The following is a 23,102-nucleotide window of genomic DNA, read 5'->3' as shown; positions in this document are numbered from 1 at the left end:
CCAGAACCACAAAAGCCACTGGAAGGAGTGTTTGAAGAAAAAAGGTAAAGGCACACAACGTTACAAGGTTTTCTTTTCTCATAACGTCCTTGAATTTATGCTACGTGATAGTTAAGTTCAGCTAGTTTTAGTTTATATGCATTTCATGGGTAAATAAGAGGAAGGTAAGACTTGAAACACAATTTCTGGTTTTTCTGTCAAATATGCCATTACAAACCAATATAAAAATATTCTTCTTTTACAAAATGAAAGTACAAAATATTGAAAAAAATGTTTCAAACTTAAGTTCTTAAAGGCAGTTTTTTTGTTTAATTAAAATTTTGTCTGCTGCAATTACTATGTGATGAATTATCCATATGTTTTGTATTATTTTTCATTATTGCAGTATTAATATAATTCTGGGGAAGGGATATGGGAAACGTTTGAAGCATATTCAGTTTCCACCCCCTAAATATTAAAGATTGAACATACAGAAAATTTTTTAAAAATGTGTTAAAGGTACTTTTAAGTGGTTGATTTTCCTTTTTTTTTTTGACTGGTTGAAAAAGCTTGGCATTTGAGAGATAGAAAAAAAATCCAACCTAACTCATAAATTGAAAAGTTTCATTATATTTTTTATATTGTCATACCGAAAGCGACCATAAAAAAAGGCCATGTAAAGTTTTCACAGAGAAACAAAGTCTTGTTGCCAGGTACCACGGCTCGCTGTCTGCTTTGAGAAACGTCAGAAGTATTGCAGCGAGAAAATCTCACGATTAACTGCGAGACTTTGAATCTCCCAAAATTTTGTCCGGACCAAAGAGCGACATCCGATCAAGGGGGGGGGGATGTTCCGCCTGCAGATGCTCGGGTCAAGGTAAAAACTAAACCCCGGGTTTGTCCCCGACTTTTCGGCTGCTGCACAGTAAACAGGGCGTTCGTCAGGCTGACGGGAGGCTGAGTTTTTGTCGGCGGGCAGTCTCGTCTGCTCTGGACCGAAAACATCTCTGAACATCCTCACACGCGCAGATTCACTCCTGCTCGGGCTGGGAGGATGTTTTGCAGGCGCGCGAGTGCAAATAAGCGTTGACGGAGACGGCGCTGTTTATGCACGGAGTTTTTTTTTTTGTTTGTTTTGTTTTGTTTTGCGGACTCGATTTGCTGTGTTCTGGATGGCACCACGGTGCCATGATAGGGGCGTAATCTCCTGCGCACTTTCTAAAAAATAATATCACGCTCAGTGATGCGCTGGAGGTGAGGCTGCTGATGCAGAGGCAGGCTGGGGATGCGGGGGTAGACACACTGCATGCGATCTGCATGCCTGTCAGGCTTCTTGTTTTTAGTCGAAGGCGCTCTAATAAAGTGCTGTCAGGGCGACAGCATCCGTGAGGAGACGGAACAGGTTGCCAAATGTGTGATATTATGACAGGAACATGACTGGAAATCCCAAATTCCCAAAGCTTTGCGGAGTGAAAAACATCTCACATAACTACAACGACGTATTGTGATGTAAATTTTTTATTTTTTTTGGCTGTTCTAGTGTGTTTTACTCATCCAAAGATCTCCTTAAATAGCTTTGCATGAAAAGTCATTTTCATCATGCTTGGATGCATTTTTTTTTGTCTGCGTTTAAAAATTAATCCAGATGTCAATGTGATGATAAAGCAACCGTGATCATGGAACAAGTTGGGGTACAAAGAAGAGTCTATTTTTATATCACAAATGTACAGAAAACCTGTGGAGTTTCTACGTTTAATCTCTTAATGAGGAATGAAAGGCTTAATATTGAAATCCTGACCAGTGTTTAATTATTTTTATTTCCTAATTTATATAAAGATCCTCCTCAGATTCTCTTTAGCGCTACAATGACATCAACATTAAATCTAATTTATTTATGTAGGTGTCACATTTGCCTGTGAATCCCCTAAGAACGCACAAATTAGCTCCAGTATTTTTATTTATCTTTTGTTATGAAAGCAAATGGAAATAGTACCATGATCTCAGCCTGCAGCAACAAGTGGGGGCTGGGGGAGCTTCCTACAAGAGAAAACTGAACTATGTCTTATTATTAGAAAACTTTTTATCTGCAACCATAAATTTTTTTAAACAGAACTTGGTGTGGTTTGAAGAAAACTCACTGAGGGCAATGGATGGATCATGAATTTCAGAGAGTCACTGATCAGGCATTTCCGTTTGATTTCCACTCAGTTTTTGTTGAAATCTGATTTACTAATTCTGATTTTGACCAATTTAGATTTTTTTAGTGTTTCTTTCTAAGTACTGTTAACAACTAAATAATGCCATTAATGAAAGGATTTGTCCCTCTTTATCTGATTTATAGTACTTGAGTATAAATACATCAGAGTACATATTGTTTGTTGATGATCTTATAGAAAGAACAACTGGCAGGAATTATACTTAAACAAATGTAATAAAAAGTGAAGAGATTTTTTTTTATCAGCTTAGCTTGCTGATCAAAACTTTTCAAGGAAAAGATCATCCATTTCTGATTTTTACCTGGTTGATTTGTCCATCTCTGCTGAATGTGACATTTGGTTGTTGTCAAACTTAAAAACTTTTTTCTTTCTTAGTCAAAGGTCACCTTAGTCGTGTCCTTGCCCGTAGCGATGGATGTGCACTCAGCTACAACAAAAGATTCATTAAGCCTCATTTTAATCCTTTATGATAATAATGATATAACTTAATGATGCTTTGTCATAACCTAGAGGTATTTCTTGGCCTGGTGAAACCTAAACAAAGTCATATTTCTGAAGCAATTCATTGTCAGTTCTTTTGTTTTCCAACAACCCAGTTCTAAGAACTTATCTATACTATTTTATGAGAAACTGATGCTTCTTCTTTTTCTGTAAATTTTTTAGCTTACTACAAATTTGTTGAGGGAAAAAAAATGTAAAGGCTGTAGTGAAGGTTCAGTCTTAATACCTTAATGCTATGTCCTGTGTGACCTTATCACCTCTGTGTTAATAGATGTAGCTTGCAAGGGACATATAGGTGCTCAGCTTTCTATTATTGTGCCGTCTCTTGAGATGATGTGCATATATATCTGGTGCCTGCTTAGCAGATCGCAAAGCTGAGGGCAGATTTCAGTGTGAAAGGTAAATGCTATGAAGTTGCGGAGAGGGAGCTTGCCTGGGTTAAACAGAGCGAACCAGGGTGTGCTGCAACACACTAATCGTGCTTAAAATTGGGTCTTTTGGTGCACAATGGGGAATGGGATTTCTCCGAGCTCCCCACTGAAACATCCAAGGATAAGAAAGTTGTCAGATTTGTAGGTCAGGCTGCTAACGGCTGTCATTAGGCAGACCTACTCTTAAGGTCCATGTGGCTATATTTGATGTTGGTTATTGAGACTTAATTGTTCTCACACTTACAGCCTGCTTCCCTTTTTCAACTGTCACATTATCACATAGCATTCTGAGTAGGGGTTTATAAATATCCCTGTTTTGAATCTGCTTCTCACTCTGAGTCAACACAAACTTTTTTTTTCACCTCTTAGAGCATGTTCTGTTTATTCAAAGTGCAGGGTGTTGCTCAATCTTAATTGATTTTTACAATGTTAGAGGGAGCTGCATGAGTGTATCATAGTCCCAGCTGGGGCTTATCCAGGCTTGACCCGATTTCAGTGTTCTGCATCGGTGTGTAGTTCCTCTGGGACACGTCCCCTCCTCATCGCGATGAAGGTGGGAGAAGGCCACTGCTCACCCACGCTGACCCGGCACAGCTCAGGGCTAACGTCACCTCCTGAAAGAACCTGCACCGTGTTACAAATTCTCCCCTCGGCCTCATTGTAGGTCACTTGGTCTTTCTCCTTCTTCCATTTTGGAAATGGCTTCTGGGTATATTATGTCCTACAAAAAAATAATTATGTTATCTCCCTAATTCCCAATTATTATGCACAGGCTTATTTAAGAAAAAGGATTCGGTTTCCCCGCTGTCTTCTTCAGCATCAGCAGCAGCAGCAGCAGCAGCAGCAGCAGCAGAGCAGAAAGAATCTGAACGTGACACTCGTCTGCTCCTCTGCAGAAAGGGGTCCTACACTTGGATGAACCGGGGGAGGAGAGAACGCTGCGAGGCTGTCATGTAAGCTGTCTCCTCTGGGGGCCTCCTCTCGGCTCGCGCTGCTTCCTGCCTCAGGTAGAAGCCTCAGTGGCAGCAGTGCTTCTGCCGCCGGTAGCTTCAGGGCTGCTCTCTCTCTTCTCTCAGCTCCCTCCAGCTGAGCAGGCAAAACATCCTCTGCTCCAAACACGAAAATGGAGAAGGTAAGAGACGTCTCTCTCTGGCATTGATTCCTTTAAATATTGAACTTTTTGTTCTTTTCTGACACAGCAGAAGCTTATCTTAGTTTGTGCAGCAGTTTCTGAATTTGCTCTTGAGGTTTGTTGTCAGATTTGTGTGTGTGTGTGTGGGTGCGTGGGGGGGGGGGGGATTTCTGTGTAAAGTTGAGACATTGATGGGATTTTTCTTTGCTCTTTTCTCACCTCACAAGTCGTTTTTGATGTTAGGAAAACTCCTGACATCTGCTTGGTTGAGATTAGATGCAGTTCAAATGCTGATTTAAATTTTTAAGTTGCAGTTATTGACTGTTTAAATTAAAGGCTGTTACATTGAAAATGAAATCAGTATAGTAATATTTTTGCACAGGTTTAGTTTTTTAAATGCAGAATCACGTATAGCAACTCTTTGAAGTTCAATTTAACGGGTAGCAGTACGGATATATGTTCTCATATTGCAGCCATATGCTCCCATCACCCAGTGTTGGGTTTATAAATCTGTTTATTTTAGACCTGGTAGATTCTTTTTTTTTCTTTCTTTCAGATCTGCTCAGAGTGCACAGAGCCAACACTTGCACAGAGTCTCTGTACGCTCTGCAACAAGTGGCTGTGCTACCAATGCACCGATGTGCACCAGCACCAGAGAGCCTCCTCCCAGTTTGCTGATTCCTTCCAGCAACAGCAAAGGCCCAGTGCCGCACAGTGTCCTGACTTGCACCAGAGAAACTCCAGCACACTGCCTCCTCCTGGACAAGGTGGATACTTTGCTGCTGTGCTCCTACATTTGCTGTTATTGTGCTCTGTTCGGTGTGTTTAATGTTTCAGCCTGAGCCTTTTGCACTGAATAATGGATGATGATGCCGACGGTTGCAGATCGTTCCTGGAGATCCGTGCGCTTTGTTGTACCTATCTTTAACGCATGGCCCAGATTCTGGGGGACTGGGATGATTTCATCTTTGCTAATTTTAGTGTCTCGCTATTTAAAGCCCGTCAAGTGTGCCCTGAGTGTGCCGCTTTGGTGCCAGCTTCATTTGCAGGTCGACATCTAATCATAACGAGCACGTCCTCTCAGCTTCTTAATTGTGACGAGAGTGCTTCTCTTAGGTTTGTATATTTGTGAGAAAAGCCGCGTGAATGTGCTGACAGACAGGATGTGGCCAGTTAGATCAGGCTGATGCACCCGAGGTGATGCTCAGCTCTCTACCACAGAGATCTGTGATGATCTGCAGGCTCAGGGGAGCAGGAGGAAAGTGGGGTGGAGGGAGAGGGGGATGGATGAGGTCAGCTGGCCAGCAGAGAGCAGCAGGGCATTGGTTTTACTGCCTTTGAGTTATTGTTAGGCATAGGTTCTGTGGGCCAAACGTTTATTCGCTGGTTTGCTGACGTATTTTGGCATATTTCATATTAGATGGAACTTCAAAGGCTCTGCGCCGACACTTTGTTTATTTACCTCCTCTGTCGCTCAACACAATAGACCTAGTTTAACCTCAACTTCCTTTAGCTTCAACCTATTTACCACATTTGTATTATTCTGTCTGTATCATAGTGCAGATGCAGCCCAACTTTAACATAACACATAGTTTTAACTATATCCAGATTAAGTTGATAGCTCCTTAAGGGCCCAGCTGTAGCACCATGTAGCAGTTTATTATATTGCCCATGTCATTTTTAGACAAATGTGCGATTTAATATGAACAAAGAGCAACACATGGTATAATCTTTTGCCTTTCTAGCCCAAATAAATAATCTCAGTCTTTTTCTGCAGGAGTTCTACCTGATCACAACATTTTTTTTGGTGTGTATTTTCAAATGTTGATTTTATGAATTTAAAAAATCTTTCCAAATCAACTTTCTTCTATGGGTCATATGTAAATACTCCCATCGATAATTCATGAATTTTGATTTTGTTTAGCTATCCACAACTGGACCTGATTAATGCCTGACTTAAAAAATAGGAATTATGTTAATAAAACCTGTTAGACAGCATAAAGTGCACAAGTAGGCAAGTGAGAGTCATTATTTTCAAATAAAAAAACATAGAACAGTGAGAAACATTCCCACCATTTACCAGGACAAATAGGTGCAACCATGAATTCTGCTCTGTCGTAAAATATGAAGGAGTTTCTCTGACCATCAGTCTCTGACCATCAAGCTCAAACATTCTTGGGTTTCACAGCAGGAAAAATGACCGGAAGAACACCAGGAAGTCCAGCTCTGAATGGCACAAGGCAAAATCTTTTTGAGAGGCCCAGTCAAAGTATGAACTTAGATCCAATCAAGGTCGAGCCACATGCTCAGAAATGTTCAATCTGACTCCGTCAAAGCAATTATGCAATAAGCATTCCTCCACAGCAATGTCAGAGAGATTGTCAGCTATCTTAAACACTTGCAGCAAAACAGGAAATGGAGGATTCTAATCTGCTGTTATTTTGAGAAATGTGTTTTTGCAATTTGGTGTTTGTCTTATAAATGTAATAGCAGCTTATGGGACTCAGGATGTGATGAAAGGATTTTATAACTAACAAGAGGTAATGAAGTAAATATATAAACTTAGGCAGAGTACTCATTTTGACTGGGGATGAATGTTTCAAAAAATGCTGTTAGTTATTAAGAGATGAATAATGTTCAGCCTGGACCTGCATTTCTGCATGATGTCTGAATGAGCAAAAGTAAAATAGCGCCAGGAAAGAAATCTAAAGTGAATAACTGTGTGCATAAACCACACAGCAAGGGCAGACATGCTGAGCAAAGCTATCTGCAGAAAAGCTTGATGGCAGAGGCCAGTATCAGCTTTTATTGTGGTTGTGTGCAAGAATAATGTTTTAGTTTTAGTTAAGAGTTTATTAGCAGCTAGCAGCTATTATTGCACCGATGATTTGAAATGATTTGTACTTTTTATCACCAGCACCAGCAGAAAGAGCATACTGAAAACAGGAAAAGTTAAAAAATACATTTGAAACCAAATTATTTATTGTTTGATTCTTTGTTTTTAATCTGTAAGACTGTCTCAGTTTCACTTCCATCTGCAAGCAAGAACCGAAACATGTCTATGGCCGGTTGCTCTTTGTACCAGAGATTCAGTTTTAGTTATTTAGTTGCACATTGCTATAGATTTTTTTCCACGGTTCATCAAATGTGATGCTTTTATTTTCTCTCTAAATGTGATGATCATAGATTGCAACCCACATTGTCTTGTTTCTGGCAGTTTAGCAAGCAGATAATCTAGAAGAAAATGTATAAAACCTTGCTTCCTACAATGATTCAGGTGATGTCTCTGCAGGCCTTCAGTTTCTGTTAACTATCAGCCAGGACTGTAATGATGAGGATGGTGGTGTGGTTCTGACATCTTTATCAATAAGTGAACTTCTGTCTCCTTTCTGAGGCGTGAGCAGGAATGCCTCACACAGCTTAATTCAGCAGGCTGTTCCCCATCCTGTAAGAATAAAAGGATTTTTCTAAACAAAATATGACATTTTCTGGATCTTAATATAAGATCCAGAGGAATTTAGTATTAACCTTTGCACTTTTCTGCCTTTTTCAAGTCGACACCCTTTTGAAACAATGAATGGTTTTCTCATTCTAATGATTTTCTAAGCAGCTTTTACAACGATGCATTGTGCTGTGCTGCTCTGTCTCTAGCATTGTGCTGTGGTTGTTGACTGTTTCTGATTCCGATGCGTCGTCCCTCTCCCTCCCTCTCCGTGCATTTCAGGCCCCGGTTCGTATCCTTGCTCCCTCCTCATGTGCCACACTCACCGACAGGAGCCCTTGGAACTTTTTTGTGAGACATGTGACCTTTTGTGCTGCAGCAGCTGTCACCTGTCCTCCCACAAAAACCACAGGTTAGTCCTCAACCATGTAGCACAAGGGCACTGCAGAGAGAGAATGGAGTGGGACGCAAAGGAGGCTAACCACAGGTTAAACACTTCCTCTGAGCTGAAGCGCTCGTTAACTGGCCTGTCATTTTTATGTCAGACATCTGCATACACTACCCTTGGCGTTCGGACGCTCATTAGCTATTCATACCTGTTTGTTTTCTGTGACATTAAAGTGCATTTGCTATCTCCAAGGTCACATGCATAATAAGCCATCCTTGGGGAAAATGCATGAAATTCTGGTTTTATTTTGGCCCTGCTGAGGAATAAATTAGAGATCCTTCTGTGTGCTGTGTGCATGTGATTAGGGTGGTGCAGATTGGCAAGGCCCTGCAGGATCAGCAGTGGCTGTTTGAAAACCTGATGATGCAAGTGGAAGAGAGGCGGTCTTCAGTGGAAAACAGTGCAAAACAAATAGAAGACAGGTTAGTTTCAACCCCCCGGTTTTAATTAGCAGACAATCAAAGGGCATGAATATTGCTGTAATAACAAATCAAATATTGCTTGAAATGTGCATTTTTTATGTGCATTTTAAAAGAAGTGTAATCCCTATTTCCGTCTCTGACTGTGCAGACTGCATGGAGTAAAGATCACACACAGGAAGGCAGAGAACCAGATTAAAATGGCAAAGATGATTATGATGAACGAGCTTAACAAACGAGCCAACCTATTAATAGAGCAACTGGAGGTAATTACTTTCTTTTTCTTTTCCTCTTATCGTTCACATAGCTGTGAGTGTTCATGCAGAGAATTCATAGCAGCCTTGATTTAATCAGCCTCCAAAACAGATCCAACAGGAGCCCATTAGAACCTGCCGGTGTTCCCAAAACCGATGTCTCGGGCTGCTAAAAGCAAAAGCATCTGTTGATTACAGACTACACTGCTGGCACAACAAAACTGTCTTCCAGTAAATACCCATAACTTTGTGCCTGTTTCCTTTCATTTTGTTTGTGTAGAAGATTTCGGAGGACTTCCAGCAGCGTATGGAGGACCAGCTGCAGGGGGCAATAGAGATCTGTGGCCAGCTGGACCACATTCAGAAGTTCATCACCTGGGCCACAACCCATCACTGCAGAGGCCCCGTGCTCTTCAGCAGGGCTCTGGTGAGACAATAAGCAGATGTCCAGACTCTCTTTGTAACACACACACAAACACATGTGGAATATTAAAATGTGCAAACAAAACAACAAGAAAGGAAGGAAGAAACTCCTCTGCCACGTCTTTACTTGAAGTAAAGCAATAATTATGCATGTGACAGTAATGTCAGATCACCCTGTGGGAGCATTTATAGTTCATAGTGTCCTTTGGGTGTATGAAGAGTATGCACGACATTAAGCTTATGGAAAGTTGACTAAGTTCAGCAAAAGGGCCAGAACCTCCAAATAGCATGTGTTAGCTGGAGCAACAAGTCTGAAGGATGGAGACGTTATCATTATTCTGGCATGTCTAAAAATAGACCAGATGGTGTATATTCACACTGAAAATATCACAATATTAACAATAAATTATGTGTGTGATGAATCTATGCATGCATTACTTCCACCTTTGAACTAAATGACTAAATAAATAGACTTTTAATCATCTTCTGAGATGCATGTGTATGTTCAGATGTTTTTATAGAAATCATGTTTGTGTTTGTCCTTCAGATTTCTCTTCAGATGCAGCAACTGCTGGAGTCGTCTCTGCACACAGACTCCTGGAGTCCTGTCAAGATCAAGTTTAACTGGGATGCCAGTTACTGGACAAAGCAGATTTCCTCTTTCGGTAAACCCTGCTGTATAAAGGCAGTGGAGAATCTGTACTAAAATGTTAGAGCTTTTCATAAAAGATAGAATTTAATACCAAAATAACGTTTTTCTTTTTCAGGTCAGCTAACTGTCGATGGGGGAAATTGCGCTTATCCTTCGGGATTGGCCTGTTCCAGTATTTTGAGGCCCCAACCCGTCGCCTGCCTGGCTCTGCCCGCCATGTTTCACCGAGGCCGAGAGCCAGGCTGCGGCTACCAGACCTGCTGCGAGCCTCAGATATGTTGCCTGCATGGCATGCCCCCTCAGCAGGAGTTGGCCACTCTGGACAAAAGCCAGATGGAGAGCACTCTGTTTAACTCCAGCTGTACTCAGCCTGCTCATTTCTCTGCTTCACTGCACCAGAGTCAGCAACTCCAGAGGTTTTGGGAGACGGAGAGCTCCGTTCAGTGTCCTCCTACATCTCCTCTCTCAGGACCCATACAGCTCGGCTGCAGCCAAGGATCTGCATCCCAAGATCCTCAGGCTTTAACGTACGACTCCTGTCACCAACGTCAGAGGAAAATGGCTCCAGACAGCCAGACTCACCTCAGTGCAGACCGTGGTGGTCTGGGTCAGTGCAAGGCGAAGTTGTCTACTAGCCCGGCTCTGCAGCAAGAGGTCAGCCACAATGTGAGGGACAAAGATGAGGAGAGGTGTAGAGGGGAGACTTGTGGACAGTCAGCAGAAGATGAAAACAGAGAGCTGGATGAGGATCTGGAGGCAGACAGAAGGGAGCAGAACCTGGTCCAGCTTCAGCCGTGTTTAGCTGCTGACCAGCAGAGGACCAGACCAGCTCTCAACCTCAGAATGCATAGAAATGGCAAGGTGAGAGATTTTATTGTATTAGCTTCACTGACAAGTATTTACAATAATACAAATATATGCACTTGCTTTACAGTGTTATGAACTACACAGCAGTTTAAGCAAATTATAAGTAAAAGTCAAATTAAAGTGACTATAAGAAGCATGGTGGTGGCTACATCTTGCTCTTGGGATTCTTTACTTTGGTAGGACCAGTGAAACTAGTCAGTGATGATGGGGACATGGGTAGCACTAAAAACATTGAAGTCCTGTAAGAAAACTTGCTAAAGACTGCAAAAACTTGTGTAATAGATAATGACTCTCAGGGGAGACATGGAAAACTAATATTCACAGGTGGTGCCTATGCAGTCTGAATGAACTAGAGCAATTTTGCAAAAATAAAATGGGAATTTCAGTTTCTGGATGTATAAAGGAGGCAAAAACGTGCTAAAAAAGTCTTGGAATTGTAACTGCAGTGAAAGATGACTCTCCAAAGTCATATGTTAAAAAAAAAAAGCCTGCCACTTGGTTATGTCGTTCCATATACTCCACAGTTTTATAGTACTTTGTGTTGGTCTATGATATGTACAATCCAAAAATAATAAGGGGATGTTTATGGCTGTCTGACAAATGAGGAAATGAGATTAGGGGATTTTTCAAAGCGCCATGACACCCAGCAAGTCAGCTTTTTCACAGCCCAATAAATAGGTAGGAGGAAAATGAGCGCGTCCAGTGCTGCATCTTACAGCACCACTAGCAACATTTCAGGCCAGCAACTGTAAAATAAGTTCAAAAAGTTTTAGTTTTTATTAAATTAACAGACTGAGTAGCAGTAACATGTACAGTTTTAATTTAACTCAATAAATCTAAATGTATTATAATTATTCGAGTGGCACTGAAAACACATTAAAACAAATATTTATGACAAAGCAAACATTTGTTTCAAGAAGTGAAAACTTCTTCAAACACCAGTGCTTCCTGCCACTGGTGGTGCAATGCATTCTGGGATACCTTGCTGGCCAGTTCTTACTGTCACACACCTCACATACTTCAAGTTTACTAAATACATTTTTTAAATGTTTTTTATTCTCAAGGGGCTCTCAACTTGTTTAAATTGAGTGCTAATTATAAGTACTTGGAAAAAGTAATTTAAAGCTATTTAATTTATTCAGTCCATTAAATTCACTTTTAGCTTCACAGTACACCCGGAGGTCTGAAGTCAAGTCATATCCACTCATCTTGTTTTTTTTTTTTTTAAACTTAAGTTCAATGTTACATTTTACAGTCCACAGGTTCAATACATCTTAAAATATTTATCTATTTCTGGTTGGAAATGACTTAATAACTTTATGAGGTACTGGTGCATAAGGTTTCAAGTTTGTGAAGGTATCAAAGTAAAGTGTGTGGTGGGATTTTTTTTGTGTGTTTGTGCACGTCTGTCTTCTCATTTTTGTTTCACACGTGGTTCTGGCTAGGCGACACAAGCTCAAAATAAATCCATTCGGGCTCAGTCTCAGATCACAACATGGTAAGCCACACAAAGCCGTTGAGACACACATTTTGAAAGTCACTACTGATCGGTCAAGTCAAGCCCATTTTCTGTAAAAGCAGAGTTGGTTGTCTGCGGCTATGCAGACAACCAAAGAAAGAAATTAGAGGCAACAAAGCACAATAAAGAAAGCAATGCTGTCAATATTTAAAGGCAGCAAGAAAATTTGTTAAATATTGAAAAAGGTTTAAATGAAGTTGTGCTGAATATGAGGCAGCTTTCAGCTTCAGATATCAGTAGTTTATGACCAAAGCTCTCACATTAAACTAGAGGACTGACTTGTGAAACAGATGGCACACCATAAAGCTGCTCTTGGTTTTCATGAAGAAATGATGAAAAAACAAAGGGCTGCTCTGACAATTAAAATAACACATTCCTAAAATTGCAGTAGTGCTCTCATCATCGTCAAGCTCAAGCTTAATGCCAGAAGTGTTAGCAGCCGCATAATCACCTCTCTCTCTCTGAGATAGATGGTTATGAGCACAAAGACACGTGTTATTTTTACCTTTTTCAACTCACTGCGTCTGAAAATGATATAAAACCACTTGGGCTCAATCATTTATGTACTTAACCTATCAGTAATGAGCCACTGTGGGAATAGTGGGAGCTGCCAGTTTGATTTTAGCCCCGGTTTGTATAAAGATGAATTCCTGCTCCTGAGCTTCCATAGAGAGGGATTAGAGTCTTTTTTTCTCCACAGTCTAGATCCTGCATCCTGCTCCCAGGGGGTGGAGATCAGGTAAGTATTTTAATCACATGATACTTGGGAGCATGTGCTCAGTTTAAGTCTGGCCTGAATATGTATGATGGTGTACTAAAAAAAAAAAAAAGGGTAAAAAATGGTGCTAAACGATTCACCGGCTTTCCTTCTCGCATTTCTGAGACACAGCCGAGGAGTTTAAGGAAAATCTGTGCATTTGTTAAACTGAAATGTAAGACAGAGGGGTAATAAGTGCTCAGCAGGTCTAGTTTAATCAAAGAGCAGCACTAAACCTGCTGCTGAATTTGCATTTGATAATTGGTGTGGTAGCCAAACCTTTCATTCCCTGTATTATAACACTAATTCATGCAGTGTGTTTGTAGTTTTTTTTTTTTACCCCCAAATAGATTCTCACCTGTTTTTTATTCATTTGTGCACAACACGCATCCCACTCCTTTTCCTTTCAGCTGCTAATGATGTGAACAGGTGCATCTCTGTATTTGATTTAACTTGAAATTCTATTTTCTCACTGTTTCCAACAGAGGTCCACGTCCCTGGAGGTGTCTGCCAGAGCCCACGAGCGTGCATCTGATGTGCAGAGCAGTAGGCTCAGCCCCAGTTTGGTGTGTACAACGAGGAAACGTCGCTCCCGGAGCATCCCAGCTGAGCTGGTGGCCCTGCCCTCCAGCCCTTACACTGAAAGGCCTGCTGCAGGATGCACAAATAGCCAGGAGTCAGGAGCTGCAAAGAAGGTGACCCCTTCATGAGGATCTTTCAGTTTCTGCTTTAACTTTTGCAGAGAAGCAGTTCTCTTGCACAGTTCCTCAGCAATGTATAAATCATTAAGAGTACAAGCTTAGTTTCCCATCACAACTCAATATGTATAAACTACTATGTATATTCTGTCATGGAATCACTCTTCCCTTTTAACATAATAAGCAACAAATATAACAGCAAAGATACAACATAAGACGTGACTGCATGACAAGACAGCAGAGAGCTTGCTTATTGTTCTGTGGAAGACCTATTCAGCCTGAGATTATGAAACTCAGTTCTGTGGCCTGGTGAGTAACATAAACTCCAGTTAGTGAGAAAGATGAGAGAATTGTTAAACAGAGTCTCAGTTCTGTTTCTTAAGAAAGCAAAAAATAAAACAATCGTATTTGATTTTTATTCAGTCAAAACCGCACACAGAAAGTGCATAAGATGGCAGTTTAGCTACAAATGACCTCTACTGGAAGGAGGATGAATTTGACAAAGACAATTGAAACTTTATCAGGGCCCACATGAGGTTTATAATTCTAATAATGTATGCAATTATTTAAAAACAGTCTACACATTGATCAGTAGGAAAGAACTTAGTCGTTATTCATTTATTAAGGTCTGAGTTTATATCTTGAGGGAAGTTTAGAGTCGAAGTGTGAGAGGTGAACTCCAGATCGATTTGTTTTTGTTGTTTCTAAAATGAGTAACTTCTGGAAAGATGTTGAAGCATCTCATAATGCTGCTGTTGAGGCTCATATTTATATGTTGCAAAGAGTGTACTTACTTGACAATTTTTTTACTCTTTTTAAAAATATTCTACTCTAGTGTACAGATTTTTCACACTTTCATTTTCTTACTTATAAGGTGTGGCCAGATTTTCCAGTGATTCAGTTCTATTTTGAGTCAGATCGTTAAGCAATAGCACTGTACAAGATTAATTTTAGCTTGGAATCAAATCTGTATTAAGAAGAAATAAATGATCTGCTGACATCAACTTGTCTCATGGCTACAGACTGCTGCAAACAAACTGCTGATGCTTAGTTCTTGTTTTGCTTCTCTTGCTAAAACATGTCATCTTGCATACATGCTGAAAGCATGGCCTATTATGAGTCTAAGCAAACAAGATATGCAAAGCTGCCAACAAACAGGAGCAAACGCAGGACTTCTGGTCACGTTTCTGGATGTTATTCTGTTTATGCAGCATCTGCGATTTTGACTTCAGTTAAAATGTTTGCCTCTGAATGAAGCTGGTACTAAGTGTACTAAAATGGTGAGAGCACAATAAACGATTCAGCCGAGACTGCAGAGCATGTCATCTGCTGGAGGAAGCAATGTATTGTAGGAAGCTCTTGGATGACGGCTGTGGTGTGTGCTTCATGTTTGAAACATTTTACTTAATAAGTGTAGAACTTAACTAAGTTCTGTTGGCCTAAAAATTATAGAAAAAAACAAAAAACTTAGAGGTTATTATTGACTGGGTCCTGAACTATGTTATACTTTACGTGGTTATACCACGTAAAGTAAATCAATAAATATGTCTGCTGTCACTTTCAAGACATTGCCAGAATAAAGAGGTTCTTATTAAAACAAATACAGAAAAAAATACAGCTGCTGCTCATCCAGAATGATGCTTTTAGTCCTGACCAACATTAGGAAAGCATATCACATCACCCCAGTCCTTAAATGACTGCATGAGATGCTGCTTTGATTCTCTATTTTTTAGTTTTCCTGGAATTATTTGCATGAATGGTGCTCTATACAGGAAAACATGCCTTGCTCTGTTGTCGAACATAAAAAAGAATTAATCCAGATGACTTAGAATCTATTGTGATGTTACTTACATTTAGAAAGCAGGTGAAGATCAGTTTTCCAGTCAGAGAAGCTTGTAACTCAGTGTAAGAACCTCCTTGTTTTGTTTCAGTATGATATTATAGATCTAAAACAAAGGAGAGCTTCAGATGGAGGACTTTGTGTCGTCAACGAAACCGACTCAATCCAATCCAAAGGATTGTCTCCTTCACCTCCCTATAAGACAGAACCAGGTGCTCAATTTCCATCTGTTACTTTCATGAAGTTTAAATGAATTATTTAATATGTAAAAACTGAATGCCTGCCTTCTGTCTACTCTCTTCAGGTCACCCGACTGCTTTTGTATATGAAGAGGTTGAATACAGAGCCAAGGAGAAGCACAGACTACCACAAAACAGCATCACCAGGTGAGTACTGCCTTCAGTCAAAAATGACTTCAGATTTCCAGCACACTTCATGGCATCAAAGTTTAACTTTTATTTTTTTTTTAAATCATCCATCCTCTGTTTCCCTGTGAAGTAATGGAGAAGCTCTGAAAGATTCGGGGAGATCCAGGGTTCCTGTGGTTTGCTTAGAGCGTCTCAAAATCCTCGTGTCACAGCTCCCCCCACATGGACGAAGACAAAGTGACCCTTTGCCTGCCAGTGAGGCAGAGAAGAGTGAAGGCCTTCCCCAGCACAGCACATGGCACACAGTAATGCAACACGTATGACAAACCTCTTTTCATCCCAAACAGACGGTTACAAATTAATATTTTTAAAATCACATCAAAGTAAAAACTTCCGATGACAAATGTTTGCATGACTTTTGTGATATTCTTTAAAAAATATATCTGTATAGGAAACTTTCACAGCACAAAAAGTGAGGTTTCACATTGAATGCTAAAAAAACGTTGGCTTACTTTTCGTTTGGGGGGGTCAATTATCTTTTTCTTATGGCAGTGATTTGAATCTAAAGAACAATGTGCAACTTAGAAAACAAATCAGTGAAGTAAAATTTATAGGTTGAAATCTGTGTCTGAACAATTTACTGCTTTGACTTTTGGAGTTTGTTAATGCATTCATATTAACCTCGCAAGAAATGAACACAAGTCTAAGTACACCTGAAGGTAATCCAGTCATGTCCATTGGTAATTGCACCACAGATTGAGAGTTTGCAGTTATCTCAATACCAATAACTTATCAAACTAACCCAAACCTATTGATATATTTATTGTTGCTAGACTTAAATTCTAGATAAGATTAAAAACAGATATTTTCAGTTTTCAACCCAAAAAGGTTGGTTGTTTTTTTATGGTTTTTAGGCTGTTTTTGCAAACAAAACCAAAGACCTCCTAATAACAACAGCTCTGTTGTTGTAATAATAGCTGTATTCATGCTTCACTTGTTATACAAACTAAGCAAGTAACAGGAATGCTCATCCTTTAAATATCTGGAGTAAAGTATGTATAAATATTAACAACAATGTACGTGTGAGCTTTGAAAGACTTCAATAAAGCCTTTCTTTTTTAACAACAGGGGACAGCCAGGGGGTCTGACTCCAGAAGGACCACCCGCTCACTAACAGAGCGATCCACTCGCGGTCCGTCTGCCACCTACTCTGACTCCTGTGACTTTAGCAGGAGACTCAGCTCCCACACAGCATCCGCACAGCTTCCTACTGACTCCAAATATGTGCCAGAAAGTTACTTTGCGCTCGATTTGGACACCGACTCTGATCCCAGGTCAGTTTCGGAGGACGTCGTCTGTTATCCGACTGACCCAGATCCACCGCTAAACTCTGATGGATCACTGGACTCTGATCCAAATGCAGCATCTTCTTCCGAGACTGAGTTTGAACTTGCTGCTGCAAGGGAGTCAGCAGGTTCAGGGGAGGTGAGACAAAATGTGGATTCAGAACTTAGCCTTGACTACGAAGCGGAACCAGACACGGATACAGGAGCAGGATCAGAGGACGGCCAGGGGTTGGATGCTGATACAGAATCAGGGGATGCTGAAACTGAAACTGACACCCAGCCTGAATATGATCCCCGTTTTCAGGCTGAAACCGACTCTGATGCTGTTTCCGGTCAGCCTCCAGACTCTCAGGGCACCGGGGAGTCCGATCTCGACTTGGAGTCTGAACCCGAACCGACAACTGACGACCCCCAGCCGCTACGTTCTGACCTGGAGGAGGAACCGCAGATGGGTCCTGGTCCAAGGCAGCTTTTGATCGCGAACCCTGCAGCTCAGAGGGATGAAGAGGACATTCAGACAGAGCAGGACGTGGACGAGATGGAGAGCGAGGACTTCTGTGCAGTCTGCCTGATTGGAGGGGAGCTGCTGTGCTGTGATCGCTGTCCAAAGGTCTTCCACTTATCATGCCATGTGCCGCCTCTTCTGAGCTTCCCCACGTAAGCTGCTTCTGTGTACACTCAACAGCTCTCAAGTCCTCTTTCATTTTTATTTTGCAGCAGACTTGTGGTCATATTAACCTGTGTTTTACCATGTTCAGAGGAGACTGGGTGTGCAGCGTCTGCAGAGATGTTTTTCAGCCTGAAGTTGATTATGACTGTGAGAATGAGAGATCATCTGCAGCGAACACTGCCCACGGACTCTCTGCTTGCGATCAGAGAGTATGATTTTCACCCAGCTACATGATTCAGATCAATAATTCACAGTTTCTGTCTTGTTTATAGATTTGTCTCTTTTAATGTCTAACATACTTTATGTTTTGTTTGGCTGCAGAAATGTGAGCGACTGGCTCTTCTGATTCTCAGCAACATCTTGAGTGCTCCTTTCCATGAGCCCGTCAGTCCACTTGTAAGTGATCATCGTGTTCCTACAACCCAGTTACAATGAAGCACGTTTTATTTATCTTTCATCATAGTTGTAGGCACACAGATGTGCCCTCAGGGGGTTACTTCGGCGCTCTGGATGCACAAACATGCTTTGATTCCAGCGGTTTTTGATTCTTGGAGGTTCCGCCCAATGGATTTCCTTTTACAAAATCAAAACAGAACCAGGAACATTTAATGGAGCCGTTCTAGTTTTCTTTCTTTTCATCCTCACCAACCCCCTGCTTCCTGTGCTAAATTTTAGGAGGTATGATTTGCTTTACATTTTGTATGTTTTAATAGACTGAAGCAGATTCCGGACACAGTCAAGAGGTTGTTACGTTTTTGGGTTTGTACCAGAGGTGCTCAAATATTTTGCCATACGGGCCATTTTTGTCAAGTTGGAAGTATGAGCATCATTAAAGTCAGATTTTATTTTACAAGTACCAAACAAAAAAGTAAATCTATTGTAATTTCCTTCCTTTTCCTTAAAATAAACTAAAAATGCAACGATTTCATAAAACGGACCAACTGATTTTTTAATGGCTGTCATTTCTATTAATTAGAAAAATAAAAAAAAGGTTTTGCATTTCCTAAATTTCCTGAACTGTACCTAAATAATAATAATTAAAAAATGTGTGTTGCACCTATCATTTGTTTCATTTCAAGAAAATTGAAATTCGTTGGTAAAAACATTTTGTCCATCTGTATTAATCACCTACGATAGCGGGGCACATCAGCATCACTCTTCTAATAAATTTGGGGAACCGAACAAAATCAAATGGCTCCAGCGCTGCACTTTGGCAGCCCTGGTTCACAAAGATTGAATGTGTAGCATGAAGTTCATGACACTGCTTTATCTTCCAGGCACGTCATTACTACCAGATCATCAAGAGGCCAATGGATCTGTCTGTGATCAGAGCCAAGCTCAGTAAAGGGAATCCCAGGCATTACAGCTGCCCGGACCAATTTGTTGCAGATGTCTGTCTCATGTTCCGCAACTGTGCAAAATTTAATTATGTGAGTCAAACATTTTTCAAACCACATTAAACTGATCTATATAAACACATAAAACTGCTAACTAAAGTTGGCATGATTCTAAAAGCCCTTTTTTTTTTTTTTTTTTAACTCTGACCGCAGCCTGACTCTGAGGTGGCACAAGCAGGCCGCAGCCTTGAGGTGTTCTTCATGTCAAAGCTGAAAGAAGTTTTCCCGGATAGAGATTTCCCGATGGCTGAGTTCGATTCTGACAGCGATGAGTATGACGAGACCTGCAGGGCCCCTGATGGCAGCTTCCTCTGGCCAGAGAGGAGGGAGCAGTGTCACAGGAAGAGGAAGAGGAGGCAGTCGCTCAAGTCGAGGAGGCATCACTTCTAACTGGATGGTGATCAGAAAGAAACTGTGCTCACAAAAATGGTTTTTCTTTTTTTTTTTTCTTTTCTTTTTTTTTGTAATTTGTCAATTTTTAAGTGACAGCCTGTGGAGTGACGACAGAGATTTTATTCTCTGATTCAGCTTTCGATGACCAATGTTGTGGTTTGGTGTAAATTGTCAGTGCTACCATCCGATGGCAGCTGAACATATCTTCTTTAGTTATTCTTCCTGCAGGCAGCTAATCAAAGAAGCTGAATGTGTAAAAATAGTTTCGTTGGCAGGGTGCACGCAGCAGAGCATACAGACTTCCTCTTGTAGCTATAAACATGTTCTATGTATTACTTACTGTAAGAGCTTCTTTATCATATTGCCACATAACCCTCTGATGCACTGCATTGCTTACTGCTTTATTTACATGTAGATATGTAATCGGTGCACGCTTACGTGCTGTGTTGTACAAACAGGATGCTGTAGCTGGATGTTTTTGAAACCTTGTAATACGTGGACATTTTTTTAAGTGACATGGTCCTCAGTTTGAAAGAAATGTTAAAATGTTAATGCTAGCAAATTCTGTAATGTTTTTACTCATATATGTTCTACATATTATAAATGTTTGCCTGCATAGAAACACTTCTGCTTCCAGTTACAAAAAGCACTTTTGCTTCTTCTTGACATAACCTGAATTTTAGTTTGTCACTCAAAAACAACAAAAAAAGTCTTTGACTTTATCTTTTTGATCAGAAAGAAACAAAAGGGTGAAAGAGTAAGAAATATATGTTCTGTTAAAGTTACAAGGATAAGAATATTGACATAGGATTTTATGTGTTAAACATTAAAAATGAGCTTTATCTTGAATCATAACGACGTCAAACAGGATCCACCCATGTTCCACAAAAACATGTGAACCTTTCCTATTTAAATAACTCAGGCTAAATAAAAAAAACGTTATTCACAGTTCTAAAATGGCAGTATTATTTGCACAACAAAGTCTATTTAAAAGAACATGTATAACTCCTCAGATCATTCCCTGTTTACAGATATTTCCCTGTAGTGCAGCTCAAACTAGATATGACCTGTTTTTTTTTATAGACATCATAGAAAAATGTCTTCTTGTTTTGAGGAAAGTGGACAAATTATACTTAAAATCTATGTTTGATTCTTTTTCATTATTTTTAACTGTAAAAGCTTCAAATGACCACATACAGAATATACTAGCTTGATCCATCACAAGTGTCATCATTTCTACAATAAATGGGATATTTGAAAACTTTGTTTGAATTCTTTGCCATTGTTGGGTAACTTCAAATAAAACATTTTTATTTTCTTTGTGGGGCAACACTATCTATGAAAAGTCATAAAACAACATAGTTTCCTATCAAATATGTTTGCATATATTGTTATATGCCTTGCATATTCTCTTTTTTTTCCCAAAAAATATTTTAAACATTTAAGAGAGATTGAATTTTTATGATGTGACGCTCCCATTAGACTGTGAGTTTAATTAACAAGAGTGTCAGAGATTAAACCTGAGCAGCAGGATTTGTACCTGGATGAATATTTAGAAAGTAACTGAAAGCATAAAGAAACATCCACAGTTATTGTCAACTCTGGTAAAGATATGTAAAAAAAATAAGAATAATAAATGTAGACAATATAAAAATAAATTCTACCTTTAGCATGAAGGATAAAAATATTTTGTCATCTTTTCTTTCCAAAATTTGAACAGTAATTGGCAGCTTAAGCAACTTTTATTAAATGAATAAAAGTAAATTTTTTTATTGTAAAGTGCCTTGAAACCCCAACATTCTCCTACAAAGAATTCAACTAAATTAAATTATTGAAGCATTTTTTAGAAAAATCAAAATGTATAGAAATTTTTTTTGCTAAACACATTCTCTAAATCCCTGCATTATAATTGCAGCATCACCCAGAGACCAATTTTTCTCGCTCTTCTTCAAATTGTGACATTCATGAGAACATTATGTTGATCTCCAGCAGTCAGTAGGTGAAGTGTGTTTTAAAACCTGGAAATGTTACCATCCTACTACAGATATTTTAAAGTACATACAAACTTTGCCAAGCTATTTCCACATAATAAAAAGATAAAAATCATTATGTTTGGTTGAGATTGGCTTGAAATAGATCTTTATTTACATCATGGTTTTTAGTTTCGGTTTGGCCACAAAATGAATTGCTTCCTAAAGAGATAAAAGTTTTGGTCACACAGAGCATCTTACGTTAATCAGGCGCTGGGATGTTTTGTGCCAGAAAAGCTCTCAGGCAGAAACTTCCAAATGGTAATGTTCTCTGAGCTAATAGCACTTTCCTAATCATGCTGACCTCTCAAAGCACTTTACACTGGAACAGCATCCACCCGTTCACACTCACAAACCAGAACATGCAAACTGTTACGCAACTTGAGGTCAGATGTCTGACCCGAGGGCGCGGTTGGAATCAAGCCTGCTACATTCTGAATACAAGACAACTGCTTTACCTGTCGAGGAACGGTCTTATTTGATCAATTTTGGAGTACACTTATTACATAGTTATTTTTCTCCATATTGCATCATGTTTGAGCATAAATGGAAAAGGAAATTACTCGCTTGACAAAACTTCTGAGAAGAATTGCTTCAAAATGATAAAATGAAATCAATGAGAAGTTTCCAACAAAATGAAGCAAAGGAAATTGCTTGATACATATCAGCAAAGTGTGGAATAATTTCCACACTTCACCAACATATGAATGCTTAATAATAATTTGCATTTCTTTTATGAAACACACAGAACTTAATATTCAGTCTTTAAAATTCAGCAACATCTAACTACTGCTAATAAGGATTGACTTTGTTTGGAACTTATTCTGAAACTGGTATTTAGTGATTTTTGGAATGGGCCATGCGGGTGGGGTTTGAAAGCAATGAGATAAAAGATTATAACTTATCTGTCAGTTTTACTTTGAACAAGTCGTCCATTGCTTTTATTCATGTGCGGTCAATGTGGAGGAGGCAGCCTCTGCTTGTTGCAGAGAACAGAAGTACATTTTATATTGTTTGTGTCGGACTGCAGTGCATGTTATTCTGCCGCAGGATTTAAATGATTTACTGCAATCTGGTAAACTGATGCCTCCTCTTAGCGCATTAGTTTGCTGCATAAAGATACGTACTGGGTTTACAATTTCAAATCTAAACCGAGACAAAAAGGAATCTTTCCTACATTCTTTGTATTGTTTCAGGTTTCTGCAATGATCCCCAACAATGCAATCAATAGGTCAGTATGCTACCTGTCCAAGTTAATAAGTGAGCAACGTAAATGCAACTGTAACACTGTTATCTCATGTATCGGATATTACTCTTGTG

General features: G+C 39.8%; 1 protein-coding gene across 4 annotated transcripts; it reads left to right on the top strand.

Moving 5' to 3' along the window:
• The first annotated feature begins 793 nt into the window (after positions 1 to 793).
• On the top strand, positions 794 to 21,000 carry trim66 (tripartite motif containing 66). Of its 4 annotated transcripts, none has more exons than XM_055036411.1 (18): positions 794 to 856; positions 4,024 to 4,259; positions 4,816 to 5,026; positions 7,984 to 8,113; positions 8,455 to 8,571; positions 8,720 to 8,834; positions 9,103 to 9,249; positions 9,793 to 9,910; positions 10,013 to 10,758; positions 13,526 to 13,735; positions 15,670 to 15,790; positions 15,883 to 15,964; positions 16,077 to 16,263; positions 17,075 to 17,949; positions 18,051 to 18,171; positions 18,284 to 18,358; positions 19,240 to 19,392; positions 19,513 to 21,000. In XM_055036411.1, exons 2-18 carry the CDS (start codon positions 4,251 to 4,253, stop codon positions 19,747 to 19,749), a joined length of 3,654 nt encoding a protein of 1,217 aa, XP_054892386.1. In that variant the 5' UTR covers positions 794 to 856; positions 4,024 to 4,250; the 3' UTR covers positions 19,750 to 21,000. The 4 variants fall into 4 exon arrangements, with proteins under 4 accessions (XP_054892386.1, XP_054892387.1, XP_054892388.1 ...); XM_055036412.1 differs by having other exon boundaries at positions 811 to 856; positions 3,644 to 4,259; XM_055036413.1 differs by lacking the exon at positions 794 to 856 and adding an exon at positions 3,315 to 3,787 and having other exon boundaries at positions 3,900 to 4,259.
• The last annotated feature ends 2,102 nt before the right edge of the window (positions 21,001 to 23,102 follow it).

Source organism: Poeciliopsis prolifica, unplaced genomic scaffold, assembly GCF_027474105.1.
Source record: "Poeciliopsis prolifica strain line A6 unplaced genomic scaffold, Auburn_PproV2 SCAFFOLD011, whole genome shotgun sequence".
NCBI classification, from domain to species: domain Eukaryota; kingdom Metazoa; phylum Chordata; class Actinopteri; order Cyprinodontiformes; family Poeciliidae; genus Poeciliopsis; species Poeciliopsis prolifica.
This window is presented reverse-complemented; position numbering and strand designations above follow the sequence as displayed.

Excerpts from the sequence above, each read along its gene's own strand:
- trim66 (XM_055036411.1), top strand. Across the intron at positions 9,250-9,792 it reads TGCTCTTCAGCAGGGCTCTG|ATTTCTCTTCAGATGCAGCA; the intron begins GTGAGACAATAA and ends TTTGTCCTTCAG. Across the intron at positions 13,736-15,669 it reads AGTCAGGAGCTGCAAAGAAG|TATGATATTATAGATCTAAA; the intron begins GTGACCCCTTCA and ends GTTTTGTTTCAG.